This window comes from Macaca fascicularis, chromosome 12, assembly GCF_037993035.2.
Source record: "Macaca fascicularis isolate 582-1 chromosome 12, T2T-MFA8v1.1".
In the NCBI taxonomy this organism is placed as follows: domain Eukaryota; kingdom Metazoa; phylum Chordata; class Mammalia; order Primates; family Cercopithecidae; genus Macaca; species Macaca fascicularis.
Genome location: NC_088386.1, coordinates 98,750,858 through 98,770,948, shown reverse-complemented (window position 1 = coordinate 98,770,948; position 20,091 = coordinate 98,750,858). Strand labels below are relative to the sequence as shown.

Here is a 20,091-nt window from a genome sequence, read left to right as displayed (position 1 = left end):
ATAGTAGGAGCTTACTTCTTTCAGAGAACATCTCCCTGGAGTTATTACATAAAGTTATGTTTCTACTAGTTTTAGTTTAAATGGTTTTCACTGGTTGAGTACAAAGTACTTCAGGTTGACAGCCAGGCGCGTGACTCACGCCTGTAATCACAGCACTTTGGGAGCCTAAGGCAGGTAGACCACTTGAGATCGGAAGTTTGAGACCAGCCTGGCCAACATATTGAAACCTGTCTCTACGAAAAATATAAAAAATTAGCCGGGTATGGTGGTCCATGCCCAGAGTCCCAGTTATTCGGGAGGCTGAGGCAGGAGAAGCACTTGAACCCAGGAGGCAGAGGTTACAGTGAGCTGAGATCACACCACTGCCCTGCAGCCTGGGTAACAGAGCAAGACTGTCTCAAAAAAAAAAAAAAAAAAAAAAAAGAGCACTACAGGTTGGGTATTCCTTATCTGGAAATGTTTGGTACCAGAAGTGTTTTGGATTTAGGATTTTTTTTGGGGGGGGGGTAGTTTTGCAGTATTAACATATACATAGTGAAATATCTTAGGGACGTGATCCAAGTCTAAACATGAAATTCATTTATGTTTCATATATAGCTTATATACCTAGCCCAAAAGTAATTTTATATTATGTATATATAATATATAATATATAATATATATATTTTATATATTTTTTATATATATATGTATTTTTTTTTTAAACGGAGTCTCGCTCTGTCGCCCAGGCTGGAGTGCAGTGGTGCGATCTCAGATCACTGCAAGGTCTGCCTTCCGGGTTCAGGCCATTCTCCTGCCTCAGCCTCCCGAGTAGCTGGGAGTCTAGGCACCTGCCACCACGCCTGGCTAATTTTGTTTTTGTATATTTAGTAGAGATGGGGTTTCACCATGTTAGCCAGGATGGTCTCGATCTCCTGACCTCGTGAATCATCCGCCTCAGCCTCCTAAAGTACTGGGATTACAGGCGTGAGCCACCACGTCCGGCCAATTTTATACAATGTTTTTAATAATTTTGTGCCTGAATCAAAATTTTGACTGCATTTTGACTACAGCCTGTCATTATGAAGTCAAGTGTGAAATTTTCTACTTGTGGTGTCATGTTGGTGCTCAAAAAGTTTTGGATTTTGGAGAATTTTGGACTTATTTTCAGATTAGGGATGCTCAACCTGTGTTAGGGCCTACAAGTAATTTGCGTAGCTTTTGTGAGAGTTGTATTATTTACAACAATATAAAAATGAAATCGGCCAGGCGCAGTGGTTCACGCTTGTAATCCTAGCACTTTCGGAGGCCGAGGCGGGTGGATCACAAAGTCAGGAGTTCGAGACCAGCCTGGCCAACACAGTGAAACCCCGTCTCTACTAAAAATACAAAAAAAATTAGCGGGGCGTGGTGGTGGGTGCCTGTAATCCCAGCTATTCAGGAGGCTAAGGCAGTAGAATCTCTTGAACCTGGGAGGCAGAGGTGGCAGTGAGTCAAAATTGCGCCACTGCATTCCAGCCTGGGTGACAGAGCTAGATTCCATCTCAAAAAAAAAAAAAAAAAAGGAAATCTAGGATTTGCCAGGTATTATTATTATTTTTATTTATTTATTTATTTTGAGACGGAATCTCGCTCTGTTGCCCAGGCTGGAGTGCAGTGGTGCAATCTCGGCTCACTGCAAGCTCCACCTCCCAGGTTCACGCCATTCTCCTGCCTCAGCCTCCTGAGTAGCTGGGACTACAGGCACCTGCCACCACGCCCAGCTAATTTTTTGTATTTTTAGTAGAGACAGGGTTTTCACCGTGTTAGCCAGGATGGTCTCAATCTCCTGACCTCGTGATCCACCCGTCTCGGCCTCCCAAAGTGCTGGGATTACAGGATTGAGCCGCCACGCCCAGTCATGCCAGGTATTATTTTTAGGAGGTTGAGAAACATCAAGTGATCTGATCTAGTGTGTTTTGAAATCTCAATCTTCATATCAAAGAAGAGTTTAAAAGTATACTCCTCAAAGTTACTTTGTCATTGCCATAGAAACAAAATTCATTTTCAGGGTTTGAAAAAAACTGCTTTTTCTGTTTCATAAGATTTCTTTTCTCTTCATAGGATCTTGACTGGTTCTTATGATAAGACTTCTCGGATCTGGTCCTTGGAAGGAAAGTCAATAATGACAATTGTGGGACATACGGATGTTGTAAAAGATGTGGCCTGGGTGAAAAAAGGTTAGGACATTTTCCTTACACTTCGAGGAATCCTAGATAGAGATTTGGAAATAAGCCATTTTTGGTGCTGGGGAAGAATGGGGAGTGGGTAGGAAGCATCTCATACCTCAGTTATTATGAGGTCTTTCAAAAAATATAGTGTTCAAGAAGAAAAAGATTATATAAAAATTCATAAATTGTTAGAAGTGAATATTTATTAAAATTGCATCAGATAATATACATTTTCAAGTTAATTTTTTTTTTTTTTTTTTTTTTTTTTTTTGAGACGGAGTCTCGCTCTGTCGCCCAGGCTGGAATGCAGTGGCCAGATCTCAGCTCACTGCAAGCTCCGCCTCCCGGGTTCCCGCCATTCTCCTGCCTCAGCCTCCCGAGTAGCTGGGACCACAGGCGCCGCCACCTCGCCCGGCTAATTTTTTGTGTTGTTAGTAGAGACGGGGTTTCGCCGTGTTAGCCAGGATGGTCTCGATCCCCTGACCTTGTGATCCGCCCGTCTCAGCCTCCCAAAGTGCTGGGATTACAGGCTTGAGCCACCGCGCCTGGCCTCAAGTTAATATTGAGTGTATTACATTCATCTATTTTCTTCTTGTTTGTTTGTTTTGAGATGGAGTCTCGCTCTGTCACCCAGGCTAGCATGCAGTGGCATGATCTCGGCTCACTGCAACCTCCGCCTCCCAGGATCAAGCGGTTCTCCTGCCTCAGCCTCCCGAGTAGCTGGGACTACAGGCGCCTACCACCACGCCCGGCTAATTTTTGTATTTTTAGTAGAGATGGGGTTTCACCATGTTGGCCAGGCTGGTCTCAAACTCCTGACCTCGTGATCCACCCGCCTCGGCTTCCCAAAGTGCTGGGACAGGCTTGAGCCACCGCGCCTGGCCTGTTTGTTTTTTGAGGCAGAGTCTCACTCTGTCACGCAGACTAGAGTGCAGTGGCTCAATCTCAACTCACTGCAACTTCCACCTCCCAGGTTCAAGCAGTTCTCCTGCCTCAGCCTCCTGAGTGGGTGGGATTACAGGCGCCTGCCCCCACACCCACCTAATTTTTGTATTTTTACTAGAGACAGGGTTTTGCCATGTTGGCCAGGCTGATCTCAAACTCCTGACCTTAAGTGATCCGCTTGTCTTGGCCTCCCAAAGTGCCAGTATTAGAGGCGTGAGCCACCACACCCAGCCATCATCTTCTATTTTTAAAAAATCTTTTCTTTATACCATATCAGCCTTTTAAAACCTGGCCATATATGAGTTATCTTTTTAACATCTTTTTCAATAACAAAAAAATTTAGTTCTTCGGTTTCAGAACATGATGTATTCTAAATGGTGTACTGATTTGTTTCTTATTCTTGTGTTCTCCTTTCTTCAGATAGTTTGTCCTGCTTATTATTGAGTGCTTCTATGGATCAGACTATTCTTTTATGGGAGTGGAATGTAGAGAGAAACAAAGTGAAAGCCCTACACTGCTGTAGAGGTCATGCTGGAAGTGTAGATTCTGTAGCTGTTGATGGCTCAGGAACTAAAGTAAGTAGCTGGAATGTAATTAGTACTGTGTTAAATTAGTATTGGAGCTTGTTCCTAAACATTTTTTTTTTACATATATTCATTGTGTTGGCCTAGTTTCCTAACAATCGGTGACAAAAGATAGGATTTCAAAGCAAGAGTAAATACTCATACAGTAGGAGATAGTCAGTTGCTCAGTTTGAATATCCCTGGTTTAGAACCTTATATAAACCAGAAATTTTAAGAAATGAGGTGGCCGGGCGCGGTGGCTCAAGCCTGTAATCCCAGCACTTTGGGAGGCCGAGACGGGCGGATCACGAGGTCAGGAGTTCGAGACCATCCTGGCTAACACGGTGAAACCCCGTCTCTACTAAAAAATACAAAAAACTAGCCGGGCGAGGTGGTGGGCGCCTGTAGTCCCGGCTACTCGGGAGGCTGAGGCAGGAGAATGGCGTAAAAACCCGGGAGGCGGAGCTTGCAGTGAGCTGAGATCCGGCCACTGCACTCCACCCTGGGCGACATAGCGAGATTCCGTCTCAAAAAAAAAAAAAAAAAAAAAAAAAGAAATGAGGTATGGGCCGGGCGCAGTGGCTCACGCCTGTAATCCCAGCACTTTGGGAGGCTGAGGTAGACAGATCACCTGAGGTCACCTGAGGTCAGGATGGTTCGAGACCAGCCTGACCCACATGGAGAAACCCTGTCTCTACTAAAAAAAAAATAAAAAATAAGCCGGGCATGGTGGCACATGCCTGTAATCCCAGCTACTCGGGAGGCTGAGGTAGAAAAATCACTTGAACCCGGGAGGCGGAGGTTGCAGTGAGCCGAGATTGCGCCATTGCACTCCATCCTGGGCAACAAGAATGAAACTCAGTCTCAAAAAAAAAAAAATAAAGAAAAAAGAAATGAAGTAAACAAGCCATTCATTTATATAACTTTCTTACCTCATAGTAATTGACATATTTCCAGTCTATATCAGCTACTCTTAAGTGCCATCAACTGAAAATGGCTCGTTGATCATCTGAGCGTTAGCATACACTAAAGTTAGTGCTAATAGAGTTTTACTATAGTACCTATCTACTCTTTATCATGATAAAATGGTAATAGTTAAAAGGTAACAAAACTGAGGGCAATACCATATTGATTTATTAATATGAAGGGTTATAAATCCACTTACAATTTGAAAGTTTCCTAAGCCACATTGAAGTTTTCTGGACTTAAGAGTGTTTCTTTGACAGTTAGGATAACAGGATGCTTGTATTCAAAGGTGAAGATTTCTGATTTTTCATATTGAACCAAAAGTTTATATGTTGTTTAGTCCAAACTTTAGTGAATTAACTGTACCCCTTCTTTTTGGTTAAGGAGAGATAGAAACTCAGCTTGAACTTATTTAACCTTAAAAGTAAATGGACTGTGAGATCCCAGGAAAGATTGAACAACCACATCACAAGAAGGGTAATGGTGCATTTGGGCCTCAGGAACCAGTGGAATAGAGGCTTGAATGTGGTCCGCACACCCTCTCGCTCTCTTGTCCCTCAAGTTGACTCTATTCTCTCTCACTTCAGATTGGCTTTCTTCAAAAGACATGGCAATAAGCCTGGCCTTCAAGATTTCCCAGATTTTATGTCCTGTCCTATTTGCCCTTGGAAAAGGCTAATTTCAACTCTCTGGAACACAAGTTCTTTGAAAAGGTCCTGAATGAGGAAGAGACCTACTGGTATAGGCAAATAATATGAATCATATTACATATGTCTTTTCCCTTCATATACATCTGTTTAGTTTTGCAGTGGCTCCTGGGATAAAATGCTAAAGATCTGGTCTACAGGTAAATTAAATATTTATTTTACTTTGACTTATTAATGTTGTTTCAAAAATTTAAGTTCAGAGGCCATGTGGTGGCTCACGCCTGTTATCTCAGCACTATGGGAAGCCAGGGTAGAAGGATCACCTGAGGCCACAAGTTCAAGAACAGCCTAGGCCACGTAGTGAGACCCTGTCTCTACTAAAAGTGGAAAATTAAAATTAGCCATGTGTGGTGGTATGCACCTGTAGTCCTAGCTCCTTGGGAGGCTGAGGTAAGGGGATTGTTTGAGCCTAGGAGTTTGAGGTTTCAGCGAGCTATGATATCATGCCACTGCACTTTAGCCAGGGTGATGGAGTGAGAACCTGTCTCAAAAAAAAAAATCAGTGTAGCGAAAGGGGACTTTTTAACCCATATTTTCCCATAAAAATAGACCAGTATGTCAACAAGTTCATATATTTCTTTGCATTTCGAGATTTTTTTTTCCTACCCCACCACCCCCTTACTTACTGGATAGTGTCACTGAATTGCAAGTATCAAAAACATGTTTGGTGCAATAGGACATAAATACCTTGATTCTCAAAGTTCTCTTATTCAGGAAACTTAGAAGTGAATAAAAATACTTTCCGAGTCATTTTGACTTAAGTCATTTAAGAATGACTTTTGAGACATTTTACTGTTAATTTCTTAGGTAAGCTGGTTTACTTAAAAAAATTTTTAAATGCAGTTTTTCCAATATTACTATTTTTACTCTGAAAACATAGATTAAAAGGAACAAATTGAGGGAGGAGGAGGAAGGACTCTTAGAGGAAGGTGCTTTCATAGTAGTAAGAAGACACTGATGAGAAGAAAAGAGGAAAAAACACACACCCATAGATACTTACATTTTAAGACCTAGTAGCTAGAACTATTTATTGCATGGGTAAACGGATCAGAATACCTCTGTTACTTTTTAGGTAATTGCTGTGTTACACAGTATAATACCCCAAATGCATTTCACAAAGACTTGAGGGGGATCAAGACGCGCTTAACCAGTTTTGAATAACTATGTGTAAGATGGTGGGAAATATATGATCCATTTTAGTAGATTTTACAAAAATGGTGAAAGCAAATAATTTGGTGGCAAAAAGTGGTTTAATTTAGAAAATTCTTTAGTAGAATTTTTTATTTTTTGATAGGGCTGAGTAAATGAGATTGTATATGATTAGCTATTAACTTTAAGGGGTTTATAATCTATTTAGAGAAATATTAATATTCATAAAAGCCACAAAACATTTTAATGTTTTACATATTTTATGTTACATATTTAATGTAACAATGTGTATGTTACTGTAACGTAATGTAACATACATTACATATTTAATGTTGCATATTTTATGTAGTTTTCAATCTGGGTTTGCTGCCTAACCATGTGATGTATAGCAAAGATTTTAAAAACTCAAAAAAAACAGAAACACTTTTGGTAGAAAAATAAAATTAAGAGAATAAACATGGCTGAAATGTATGTGCATTTTTCATGTGTTTATCCTTCCCTCCTTCGTAATGTAAATGTAATGTGTTCATAACTCTCCTACAACTAACAGCAATTTTTCGTAGCTATGATAAAATGATAAATATTTATAATGATGACGTTAAAGATAGCAAGATTTTAAACTATTTTTTTATTTTTAAAGATTGTTAATCTAGGTAGTATTTTATATATAACTTTCTATTAACCAAAATGATGAGGAATAATCATTCCTTAACTAGTTGTGATAACATGGAAAAACTGTATTTGGAAATGTAAAGAATTCTTTCAGACAGTTCACGATTAATACTGTTTTTAAAATGTCAAATCTAATTCTTTGTGATACAGTCCCTACAGATGAAGAAGATGAAATGGAGGAGTCCACAAATCGACCAAGAAAGAAACAGAAAACAGAACAGTTGGGACTAACAAGGGTCAGTATTTGTGAGAACTGACTGTACTTGCCTTAGGCCTGTGTTGACAAATACATGGTAATTTAGTATGGTCTTTCATGTTTATGTTTCCTTCTGTCTTACCTTGCTTCTTAACCATGATTATCCATTTTTTTCAGTAGACTTGTAAATTTTTATTATAAGCAAAGTATTGTTGCTACATTTATTTGTATCTTTGAATGTAGTGGCATTGAGCCAGGCTTGTGGTTGCTAGGTTGATGAGTTAGTTATTATGTTTGATCTCATGCCGCATTCTGAACCTTTTAATTATTAAAGCTTACACTAAAGTGAAGCATCTAATTACCTGACTGTTGGATAATATTATCTGTTTCATGCACTGAGTATGTAGTTTTTATAAGTGATCCTAGTTATATCTTCTAAATCACTAGAAACCAAGGGTTTAATTTGGGATTTGCTTCTGTCATTTAGCTATTAGATTCCATTAAGTCAAACTCGGCAAGTTTTTCCAGATTTTTTCTTACTTTTAAAAATACTTAATTGATAAAGATTGAATATATTCAAGGTGTACTACATGATTAGATATACATAAACACTGTGTAATGATTACCACAATCAAATTAATTAACACATCCGTCACCACCCATGCTGTACATTAGATCCTGAGAACTTGTTCATCTTATAACTAAAAGTTCGTGCCCTTGGACCAACATTTCCCCATTTCCTCACACTCCAGCTCTTGGCAACCACTGTTCTACTCTGTGCTTCCATGAGTTTGGCTTTTCATGCAGTTTACTATTTATCCTGTTACGAAGATATTTGTTATAATATGACCCGACCTATATTTATATACTTTTTGTGAAGGGTGATACTGAGTCAGGTTTAGAAAAACATTTTTCATTCATTTTCTAATAGCTATAATGAATGTGCAGTAAATAAAGCACACATTTGCACATTAATTCTTATAGTCACCAATAAAATACCTTGCAAAAATTGTTGAAAATGAAGGATAAAGTGGGATCATAAATTATTCATCAAATAGAATGTAATAGTAGCGCTTGGCCGAGTGCGGTGGCTCACGCCTCTAATCCCAGCACTGTGGGAGGCTGAGGCAGGCGGATCACAAGGTCAGGAGTTTGAGACCAGCCTGGCCAATATGGTGAAACCCTGTCTCTACTACAAATACAAAAATTAGCCGGGCATGGTGGTGGGTGCCTGTAGTCCCAGCTACTTAGGAGGCTGAGGCAGGAGAATTGCCTGAACCCAGGAGGCAGAGGTTGCAGTGAGCCAAGATTGTGCCACTGCACTCCAGCCTGGGCGACAGCGAGACTGTGTCTCAAAAAATAAATAAATAAATAAAAAATAAATTTAAAAAAAAAAAAAGCGCTTACTGGTTCCAGCTGAAAGTAATGATTTATCATTTCTTAATACATTTAAACACAGACTGATGAATTGCAAGAGGAAAGATCTGGCACTTACTCAGCTTCTTTACTCTGATAGGCTAAATTAAAGCTAGAAATGGAGGCCGAGTGTGGTAGCTCACGCCTATAATTCCAGCACTTTGGGAGGTCAAGGTGGGCAGATTGCTTGAGCTCAGGAGTTTTAAGACCAGCCCGGGCAACATGGTAATACCCTGTATCTACAAAAAAATTTTTTTTCTTTTTTTTTTTTTTTGAGACGGAGTCTCGCTCTGTCGCCCAGGCTGGAGTGCAATGGCCAGATCTCAGCTCACTGCAAGCTCCGCCTCCCGGGTTCCCGCCATTCTCCTGCCTCAGCCTCCCGAGTAGCTGGGACCACAGGCGCCGCCACCTCGCCCGGCTAATTTTTTGTGTTTTTAGTAGAGACGGGGTTTCGCCGTGTTAGCCAGGATGGTCTCGATCTCCTGACCTTGTGATCCGCCCGTCTCGGCCTCCCAAAGTGCTGGGATTACAGGCTTGAGCCACCGCGCCCGGCCAAAAAAATTTTTTAAAAGTTAGCTGGATGTGGTCGCTTGCACCTGTGGTCCCAGCTACGCCCAGCCCGGGAGGCAAAGGTTGCAGTGAGCCAAGATTGTGCCACTGGATTCCAGCCTGAGCAACAGAGCAAGACCCTGTCTCAGAAAATAAAATAAAAAGTAAGGCTAGAAATGCCTTACCAATTGGATATTGTGCCAGTGTTAGTTTATATTCATGTATATCCCTGATCAAACTTTTAAAGAACATATCTGAGTAGGAAAAGATTTCCTGAGTTATAAAAGTTTTTTTACTGAAAAGGTAGCTCCCTTCCTTCCTCCCTCCCTCCCTCCCTCCCTCCCTCCCTCCCTCCCTTCCTCCCTTCCTCCCTCCCTTCCTCCCTTCCTCCCTTCTTTCCTTCCTCCCTCCCTCCCTCCCTTCCTTCCTTCCTTCCTTCTCAGTTGCCCAGGCTGGAGTGCAGTGGCACAATCATAGCTCACTGTAACCTCAAACTCCTGGCCTCAGGTGATCCTCCCACCTCCACCTCCCAAAGTTCTGAGATTATAGGCTTGAGCCACCATGCTCTGCCATTTTTTCTCTTTTTAAAGTTTGGCATGCAGCTTAAATGTTGCTCAATGAATTTTTATAAATATATATACTCAAGTAATTACTACCCAAATAAAAATAGAGATTTACCAATACCCTAGATGTCTCCCTCTAGCCTGCCTCTCAGCCAGTACCTCACTAAAGTTAATCACTTTTGACTTATGCCATCTGAGATTAGTTTTACCTATTTTTAAAATTTCATATGATATCTGTAAGATAGATCTTTTCATTAATACATAGCATTCCATTGCAGCATCAGTATGTCACAGTTGATCCATTATTGAGATAAGGTCTCACGCTGTCACCCAGGCTGGAGTACAGTGGCCTGATCATGGCTCACTGCAGCCTCAACCTCCCCAGACTGAGGTGATCCTCCCACCCCAGCCTCCTGAGTAGCTAGGACTATAGGCGCATGCCACCATGCCCAGCTAATTTTTCTTTCTTTTTTTGTTTATTTTTTATTTTGTAGATACTGGGTTTTGTCATGTTGCCCAGGTTGGTCTTGAACTCCTGGGCTCAAGTGATCTGCTTGCCTCAGCTTCCCAAAGTGCTGGGATTACAAACTTGAGCCAACACACCCAGCTATTTATTATTCTTTTGATGGACCTTTTTTTTCCCCCTTTTGAGAGGAGTGGTGCAGTGGCATAATCATGGCTCACTGTAGCCTCAACCTCCAGGGCTCACATAATCCTCACACCTCAGCCTCTCAAGTAGCTGGAACTACAGGCGCGTGCCACCATGCCCTGGCTAATTTTTTTTTTTTTAAGACATGGGGTCTTGCTGTATTGCCCAGGCTGGTCTTGAAATCCTGGCCTCAAGCAGTCCTTCCACCTCGGTTTCAAATTGCTGGGATTACGGGCTTGAGCCACCATGCCTAGCTGTTACTCCACATCTTTACCAGCACTTGATGTGGTCAGTTATTAAAGTCATGATTAACTTTTATTAAGCCCTGGATCTTTGATACTCAATTATGAAATGTTCATATTTTTAGCTATTTTTTAAGTTATTATTCATTTTTTTATAGAGATGGTGTCTTGCTTTGTTGCCCAAGCTGTCTTAAACTACTGGGCCCAAGCAGTCCTCCCACGTCATAGCCCATTTTTTAAAAGAGTGTTGGCTCTCTTTTACTTACTGATTTTTTTTTTTTTCTTACTGATTTGTAAGAGTTCTTTATGTATTCTGGATGCAAGTTTTTTGCTAAATATATGTATTTAAGTATTTTTCTCCCATTCTGCTTTGCTGATACCATTTATTTCTAGGTGCATACTTTTGTAAGCTTGCTCCCATAGTTCATTTTATTTGAGAGAAATAATAGTATATTGAGTTTCTCATTTAGCTTTTTTCCCCCTTTCCCTGGCTTTTCCTGAGAAATCATTTAGCTTTTTATAGGGTTTAAATTTATATATTCATAAATCATTAATTTAAGTCATGCCAGAAACCCTTGAAGTGCCAATTACAATGAAAATGTTGCTGTGTTAGAAATAATAGAAAAATTTGGGGCCCAAGATGGTAGCTTACACCTGTACTTTGAAGCCAACACTGGAGGATCACTTGAGTTCAAGACCAGCCTGGGCAACATAGCAAGACCCCATCTCTAAAAACTTAAAAATTAGCCAGGCATGGTGGTGTGCATCTATATTCCCAGCTACTTGAGAGGTTGAAGTGGGAGGATCACTTGAGCCCAGGAAGTCAAGGCTGCTGTGAGCTATGATTGCACCACTGCACTCCAGTTTGGGTTTCAGAGTGAGACCTTGTCTCACAAAAACTAAAGGAAAATTTGGATTTTAGCAAAATAATAGAAAAAAGAGATAAGACATATCAAAAATAGGTATCTTCTCTTTGCATTTCTTTCTACTGCCTGAAATGTGTTAATGTGAATAATGCTGCCAGTTCATTCACCTGTCGTTTGCTTCATATATTAACGTACAATGAAGTTTTTTCCTCCATAATTCTCAAAATTGCTTTTTTCCCTCCAGTAATACTATTCCACTTAGTTTGTAGTGACAATGCCAACGTTGACTTTTCTACTTTTAAAGAAAAGTTTTATTAGAGGAAAATTCACTTTTTGGTGTATAACTCTTTAGTTTTGATGAATATATAGAATCATGTAACTGCTACACAACCAAGATATAGAATAGTCCATGCCTGTAATCCCAGCACTTTGGGAGGCTGAGACGGGCGGATCACAAGGTCAGGAGATCGAGACCATCCTGGCTAACAAGGTGAAACCCCATCTCTACTAAAAAGTACAAAAAAACTAGCCGGGCGACGTGATGGGTGCCTGTAGTCCCAGCTACTTGGGAGGCTGAGTCAGGAGAATGGCGTAAACCCGGGAGGCGGAGCTTGCAGTGAGCGGAGATCGCGCCACTGCACTCCAGCCTGGGTGACAGAGTGAGACTCCGTCTCAAAAAAAAAAAAAAAAAGAAGAGCCCATCATCCCTGAAAACTCATATTGCCCCTTCTTGTCAACTCTCCTCCCGCCTCTATCCTCTGAAAACCACTGCTCTGCTGTCTGTCCCTATAATTTTTCCAGAATGTCACATAAGTGCAATCACATAGTTTAGTGTATGTAGTCTTTTGTATCGGGCCCTTTGCACTTAGCATAAAGCATTTGACATTTTTTGAGGTTATCGGGGGTATCGATGCTGAGTAGTATTCTGTTGTATGGATATGCCACAGTTGGTTTAATCATTCACCAACTGAAGGATATTTGATTGTTTCCAGTTTGGCAGTTATAAGTAAAACTATCAACATTTGTATTTAGGTTTTTGTGTGAACCTGTTTTCATTTCTCTTGGGTAAATGCCTAGGAATGGTATAGCTTATTCATATGATCAGCTTGCCTATTGTTTTTACCATGTCATTTTCTATTCTAGAGCCTTCTGATTACCTCTGTGTCACCTTTTCATTTTGTTTTAGATCACATCAGAGATTGTTCTGTTTCTCACTCCTCTATCAGGTTCCTTTACTTCTTTCAGGAAAATTTTAAAGCTGGAAGAGAGACCTCAGGGATCATTTGGTGTAGGAGTTGGCAAATTACAGCCCAACAGCCAATTTGGCTGTCACCTATTTTTGTACTGCAGAGAGCTAAGGGATGGTTTTTATAAGTATAAAGTGTTGTAAAAACAACCCCTTATTAAAACAACTGTGGTCCAAGTGCAGTGGCTCACACCTGTAATCCCAGCACTCTGGGAGGCTGAGGCGGGCAGATCATCTGCGATCAGGAGTTCAAGACCAGCCTGACCAACATGGTAAAACCCCGTCTCTACTAAAAATGTGAAAAGTTAGCCAGGTGTGGTGGCACACACCTATAATCCCAGCTACTTGGGAGGCTGAGGCAGGAGAATCACTTGAATCTGGGAGGCGGAGGTTGTAGTGAGCCAAGCTCATACATTGCACTCTAGCCTGGGCGATGAGCGAAACTCTGTCTCAGAAAAAAAAAAAAAACCAACTATGGTATTATTCATACAACAGAATACTACTCAGCAAAGAAAAATATACAACAGAAACTGTATGTGGTCTCCAAAGGCTGAAATATTTACTTACTGGTTCTTCACTGAAAAAGTTTGCTTTCTGATCCAGTTATAACTCCTTAATATTACAGATGAGGCAATATTTAAGGAAGTTAAATGTAGCAAAGTTATATAAAAATAGATTGACTATCCCCGATTCCAGAATTCTTTTCCTCTCTCTTTTTTTTTTTTTGAGATGGAGTTTCACTCTTGCTGCCCAGGATGGAGTGTAATGGTGCAGTCTCGGCTCACTGCAGCCTTTGCCTCCTGGGTTTAAGCAACTCTCCTGCCTCAGCCTCCTGAGTAGCTGGGATGACAGGCATGCACCACCACGCCTGGCTAATTTTGTAGTTTTAGTAGAGATGGGGTTTCTCCATATTGGTCAGGCTGGTCTTGAACTCCTGACCTCAGGTGATCCACCTGCCTTGGCCTCCCAAAGTGCTGGGATTACAGGCGTGAACCACCGTGCCCAGCTAGTTTTTTTTTGTTTTGTTTTGTTTTTTGTGACAGACTCTCACTCTGTTGCCCAGGGTAGAGTGCAGTGGCATAATCTCAGCTAACGGCAACCTCCGCCTCCCTGGCTCAAGCAGTCCTTCCATGTAAGCCTCTCGGATAGTTGAGGCTACAGGCATGTGCCACCATGGCCAGCTCATTTCTGTATTTTTTTGTAGAGACAGGGTTTCAACATGTTGCCCAGGCTGGTCTTGAACTCCTGAGTTTAAGTGATCCACCCACCTCGACCTCCCAAAGTGCTGGGATTACAGGTGTTAGCCACCATGTGTGGCCTCCTCTCTTTTTTTTTTTTGAGAGACAAGATCTCTCTTGTTCACACAAAAACCTAAGTTACCATTTAAAGCGTTGTAAAAACAACCCCTTATTAAAACAACTGTGGGCCGAGTGCAGTGACCCACTGCAGGAGTGGGTCTGGCCAGAGTACAGTGGTGTGATCATAGCTCACTGTAGCCTCAAACTCCTGGGCTCAAGCGATCCTTCTACTTCAGCCTCCCAAGCAGCTATGACTATAGTCATGTGTCATTAAGCCCAGCTAATTTTATATTTTTAGTAGAGATAGAGCCCCACTATGTTGCCCAGGCTGTTCTCAAACTCCTGGGCTCCAGTGATCCTCCTGCTTCAGCCTCCCAAAGCGTCGAGACTACAGGTATGAGCCTCTGTGCCTGGCCCATCCCACTCTCTTTTATATACTCCTTATATTTAAGGTAGGTACTCTACCTAGTTACCTAGTTTGGGGCTTTTAGTTTAGAAAGACATTAGAGATTGTGGAGTATTAATAAGTGAACTGTTTACATTATTTAAAGATTAAATAATAGGACTTAAAGGTGCTGAGGAATGTGGTGGTAAGAATAACTTAATGAGATTAATTTACCTGGAGGAGTTATGTAGAAATTGGCAGCATATTTTGAGTGAAGGTGCTGAAACCTATGTCTGTCTGATCACAAAGCTTTTTGTGTTAACTGTGAAGCAGTTTCACTAATAACCAGTCCTAAGGGAGGATTCCCACTGAGTGGAGAATAGTAAAGGTCATCATATGCCAGCCACCAGGAATAGAAGTGTGAATACTTTGACCCACCGCATCCTGGGCTGCAGTTTTACCAATTGCCTGAATCTGGTGAGGAAGAGCACACATGCAACACGTTACATGAAACAGGTTTATTACTTACAGATAGGCAGCAAGGGACAACACAAGCCGAGGATCCACTGTGAGCCAGTCCCCCAAGGCTCAAGGAAGCTGCCCGGGGCAAATGGAGTGTTAACTGCATGTGTGTCACTTGCAGCACAGCTGAGGGATCCCAAAAAGCAGCCTGCCCTGGTTTTTGTACCCTGGGGTCACTTGACTCTCTGGGCAAAGTTTGAAGGACATCCTGTTTCTAGGAGCTGGAATAGAGCCCCCAGGCTATGCTGGCCAGTTGCTCCCTATCTCCGGATGTTATATTCCTGGAATATTCTATAGTTACTATGAGAACTACAGGCAAGAAAAAAAGAGGGGGAGAAACTATCCATCAGTCCAAGGCCATTCGGAAACCATCCAGCACTAACCTTTAATATAACATTTGTCAGCTGGGAGAGTTAAGTTTGTGTTAATGCTGATCAAAATGAAAAGTAGAACAGATGAAGAGCAGCAGAATACAGTGGAAAAACTACAGACAAGTAATATTTGGGTTCAGACTCAAGTCTGCCACTTACAAGCTCTATGACTTTGGGCAAGTTATCAGCCTCAGTGTCTTGTATAAAATAAAAAACAAATATCCATTCCATTGTAAAGAAAGAAGAAATAAGTCGGGATATGAAAGATGGGCAGTTTGTCTCTGTCATATGGGCTTTGTAAGTAATAAGTACTATTATTGTTTCAATTACTCTGTAATGAAAACACTTTCCCCTTTTGGGGGTCTTCCTTTCTAGACTCCCATAGTGACCCTCTCTGGTCACATGGAAGCAGTTTCCTCAGTTTTGTGGTCAGATGCTGAAGAAATCTGCAGTGCTTCTTGGGACCATACAATTAGAGTGTGGGATGTTGAGTCTGGCAGTCTTAAGTCAACTTTGGTAAGACAAATTTAGTGTTCTTTTAAGTGCTAAACTTCTAGAGCTGGTTTTTAGTCTATGATGGTTAATGTTCTTTCCTTTTCTTTTTCAGACAGGAAATAAAGTGTTTAATTGTATTTCCTATTCTCCACTTTGTAAACGTTTGGCATCTGGAAGCACAGATAGGCATATCAGACTGTGGGATCCCCGAACTAAAGGTGAGTCATGTAAACCACTGGGAGAAAATATGTGTGAATTATATCTATTTCTCATCTCACTGGAGATGTACAAAAAAAGAAATTTATGGCCAGGCATGGTGGCTCCTGTAATCCCAGCACTTTGGGAGGCCAAGGCGGGCGGATCACGAGGTCAGGAGTTGGAGATCAGCCTGGCCAACATAGAGAAACCCTGCCTTTACTAAAAATGCAAAAATCAGCTGGGTGTGGTGGCGCGTGCCTGTAATCCTAGCTACTCAGGAGGCTAAGGCAGGAGAATCGCTTAAATCCCAGAGGCGGAGGTTGCAGTGAGCCAAGATCGTGCCACTGCACTCCAGCCTGGTGACAGAGCAAGAGTCCATCTCAAAAAAAAAAAAATTTCTACAACTATTTTTTGGGTTTATTCTACCTACTTCTGTTTTATACATTTCGACACTTGTCTTTTTTGCTTTCTTCAGATGGTTCTTTGGTGTCATTGTCCCTAACCTCACATACCGGTTGGGTGACATCAGTAAAATGGTCTCCTACCCATGAACAGCAGCTGATTTCAGGATCTTTAGATAACATCGTTAAGCTGTGGGATACAAGAAGGTACATTCTATTTATGATCTACAAAAGAAACATATCAATTACCTGTTACAGAAAGAAAATGAATACTGAAATTCTTATCTAAAACCAGAAGAGTAAAAAAAGCCTCATGGTTATACAACCTCAGGTGACAAATACTGATATGCAAAAGAAAAGCCAGGATCAAAAAAATTTTTGGCCAGGCGCGGTGGCTCATACCTGTAATCCCAGCACTTTGGGAGGTTGAGGCAGGCAGATCACCTGAGGCCAGGAGTTCAGGACCATCCTGACCAACATGGTGAAACCCTGTCTCTATTAAAAATACAGAAATTAGCTGGGCATGGTGGCGCACGCCTGTAATCCCAACTACACAGGAGGCTGAGGCAGGAGAATCGCTTGAACCCGGGAGGCGGAGGTTGCAGTGAGCCGAGATTGCGTCACTGCACTCTAGCCTGGGCAACAGACCAAGACTCCATCTCAAAAAGAAAAAGAAATTCTTGTTAATATGTTGTTTTTTGCATGTAGATAGCTAGACAAACAGTATATAAGGCCATAGTTTGGGGGTTAAAAAAAAGTCAAGGAAGTGTGAAAATGGGCCTAATTATAAATAAATTCTTATAATGAAATAACATTTTTTTCCTGAATATTTTGTTATAATAAATACCTGTGGTCTACCAATGATACAGGAAAAAGAGGAGAGGTGATCAAATAAACAGAATTTTAAGATTAAGTGGTTATTGGGGCAAGGTTGGTAAACCCTGTAAAGTTTTCAGATAAGTATAAGTGATTATTCAAATGTTTGTTTTAACACTGAAGGCATATAACATGTTAATATTTTCATCTTTTAGTTGTAAGGCTCCTCTCTATGATCTGGCTGCTCATGAAGACAAAGTTCTGAGTGTAGACTGGACAGACACAGGGGTAAGAATTTATTAGTTATTTGATGAAGAGGAAAGTGTATTAGAATAAATCTGGTGTTTGTGTTTATAAAATTTATTAGTTTCAATATATTTGATATTTATAATTCTGTATTATTTCCCTTAATGTTGTTTATAAAATCTCACCTTTCATTCAAAGAAGAAACAAATTTGTCCTTTAATAGGCCAGGCATGGTGGCTTATGCCTGTAATCCCAACACTTTGGGAGGGAAGGTGGGAGGATTCTTTGAGCCCAGGCGTTCAAAACCAGCCTAGGCAACATAGTGAGATGCTGTCTCTACAAAAAATTAAAAAATTAGCTATCCATGGTGGTGTGACCTATAGTCCAGCTACTTGAGCCTGAAGCAGGAGGATCACTTGTGCCTGGGAGGTCAAGAGTGCAGTGAACTATGATCGTGCCACTGCACTCTAGCCTGGGTGAAAGAGTGATACCCTGTCTCAATAATAATACTAGGAATAGTAAATTTGAAATTTTGGAGCATTTTTTTTCCTTGTGAGTATAGTGGGGTTTTTGTTGTTGTTGTTGTGTTGTTGTTTTAAGAAACAAGGTCCTCTGTTGCCCAGGCTGAAATGTTAGTGGTGCAATCGTGACTCACTGCAGCCTCGAACTCCTGGGCTCAAGCAATCCTCCCGCCCCCATGTGTATCTTCTTATTTATTTATTTATTTTTAGAGATTGAGGCTTGAACTCCTGGGCTTAGGTGATCCTCTTGCCCTAGCCTTCTGCGTAGCTGGGACTACAGGCAGGTGCCACCACATCTGGCAAATTTTAAAATTTTTTCTAGAGACGTGGTCTCACTGTGTTCCCCACACTAGTCTTGAACTTCTGGCCTCAAGCAGTTCTCCCGCCTCAGCCTCTCAGAGTGTTAGAATTACAGGCGTGAGCCACTGTGCCTAGTCCCCATGAGTATCTTCATGAAACATTTTACATCTAAAAACTCACTATTTAAGACTAATTGGATGAAAGCGTTTACCGGTTGGAAAAATCTTACGTAAGTCTGCATTATAAAATGTGTTTAAAGAATTACAATTTAATTATTTTTATGTATATACATGTGCTTTTACTGCCTAAGAATTATTTCTAAATCTAAGTCCTAGGGCTACTTGAATAATTTGTAATATGCAATTAATGTGCTGTCCTTTAAAAACTTTTAATTTTTTTTTTTTTTTTTTTTTTTTTTTGAGACGGAGTCTCGCTTTGTCGCCCAGGCTGGAGTGCAGTGGCGCAATCTCGGCTCACTGCAAGCTCCGCCTCCCGGGTTCACGCCATTCTCCGGCCTCAGCTTCCCGAGTAGCTGGGACTACAGGCGCCGGCCACTGCGCCCGGCTAATTTTTTTCTATTTTTAGTAGAGACGGGGTTTCACCATGGTCTCGATCTGCTGACCTTGTGATCCGCCCGCCTCGGCCTTCCAAAGTGCTGGGATTACAGGTGTGAGCCACCGCGCCCGGCCTTTTTTTTTTTTTTTTTTTTTGAGACGGAGTCTCGCTCTGTCGCCCAGGCTGGAGTGCAGTGGCGCGATCTCGGCTCACTGCAAGCTCCGCCTCCCGGGTTCACGCCATTCTCCTGCCTCAGCCTCCCGAGTAGCTGGGACTACAGGCGCCCACAACCGCGCCCGGCTAATTTTTTGTATTTTTAGTAGAGACGGGGTTTCACCGTGGTCTCGATCTCCTGACCTTGTGATCCGCCCGCCTCGGCCTCCCAAAGTGCTGGGATTACAGGCGTGAGCCACCGCGCCCGGCAAAACTTTTAATTTAATAGGTAAAACTATATCCCTTTCAAACTTATTATATATCTTGGCAGATGCTTTATAGAAAGTGCAACAGCATATTGTGTCTCAACCAAATTTAAAAGATAGCTTTTAATGTTTTAATATACAGTATTGTAGTATAGTAGTGAAACAATGTTGGTCCCTTTACTAACTCTCAATGCAAGTTAACTGCTCACCCATAATTCCTTTTGTAATGAAAATCGTTAGTATTTAATTAGGTTTAGCTATGATATGAAATAATTATATTTACTTATGTTTTCTTTTTCTCTCCTTTTACACAGCTACTTCTGAGTGGAGGAGCAGACAATAAATTGTATTCCTACAGATACTCACCTACCACTTCCCATGTGGGGGCATGAAAGTGAACAATAATTTGACTCTAGAGATTATTTCTGTAAATGAAATTGGTAGAGAATCATGAAATTACATAGATGCAGATGCAGAAAGCAGCCTTTTGAAGTTTATATAATGTTTTCACCCTTCATAACAGCTAGTGTATCACTTTTTCTTATTTTGCATTTATAATAAGATAGGTTGTGTTTATAAAATATAAACTGGCATGCATTCTCTATACAAACTTGAAATTAAACTGAGTTTTACATTTCTCTTTAAA

General features: G+C 41.1%; 1 protein-coding gene across 4 annotated transcripts in view; it reads left to right on the top strand.

Annotated features, from left to right (window-relative positions):
* The window catches only part of WDR12 (WD repeat domain 12), a 34,348-nt gene extending 14,257 nt beyond the window's left edge, over nucleotides 1–20,091 (top strand). The window contains exons 5-13 of one of the 4 annotated variants that reach the window (XR_012421389.1): nucleotides 2,083–2,198; nucleotides 3,555–3,709; nucleotides 5,251–5,510; nucleotides 7,342–7,427; nucleotides 15,870–16,010; nucleotides 16,102–16,207; nucleotides 16,663–16,795; nucleotides 17,620–17,692; nucleotides 19,760–20,091. Coding sequence is in view for 2 of the 4 variants with exons in the window: in XM_045367495.2 (XP_045223430.1) it covers nucleotides 2,083–2,198; nucleotides 3,555–3,709; nucleotides 5,465–5,510; nucleotides 7,342–7,427; nucleotides 15,870–16,010; nucleotides 16,102–16,207; nucleotides 16,663–16,795; nucleotides 17,620–17,692; nucleotides 19,760–19,837 (934 nt within the window). In the remaining 2 variants the exon portion in view is untranslated. Of the gene's footprint in view, nucleotides 1–2,082; nucleotides 2,199–3,554; nucleotides 3,941–4,259; nucleotides 5,511–7,341; nucleotides 7,428–15,869; nucleotides 16,011–16,101; nucleotides 16,208–16,662; nucleotides 16,796–17,619; nucleotides 17,693–19,759 lie in introns of those variants that run through there. The other 3 variants (XM_045367495.2, XM_074009800.1, XR_012421388.1) reach the window with 3 other exon arrangements.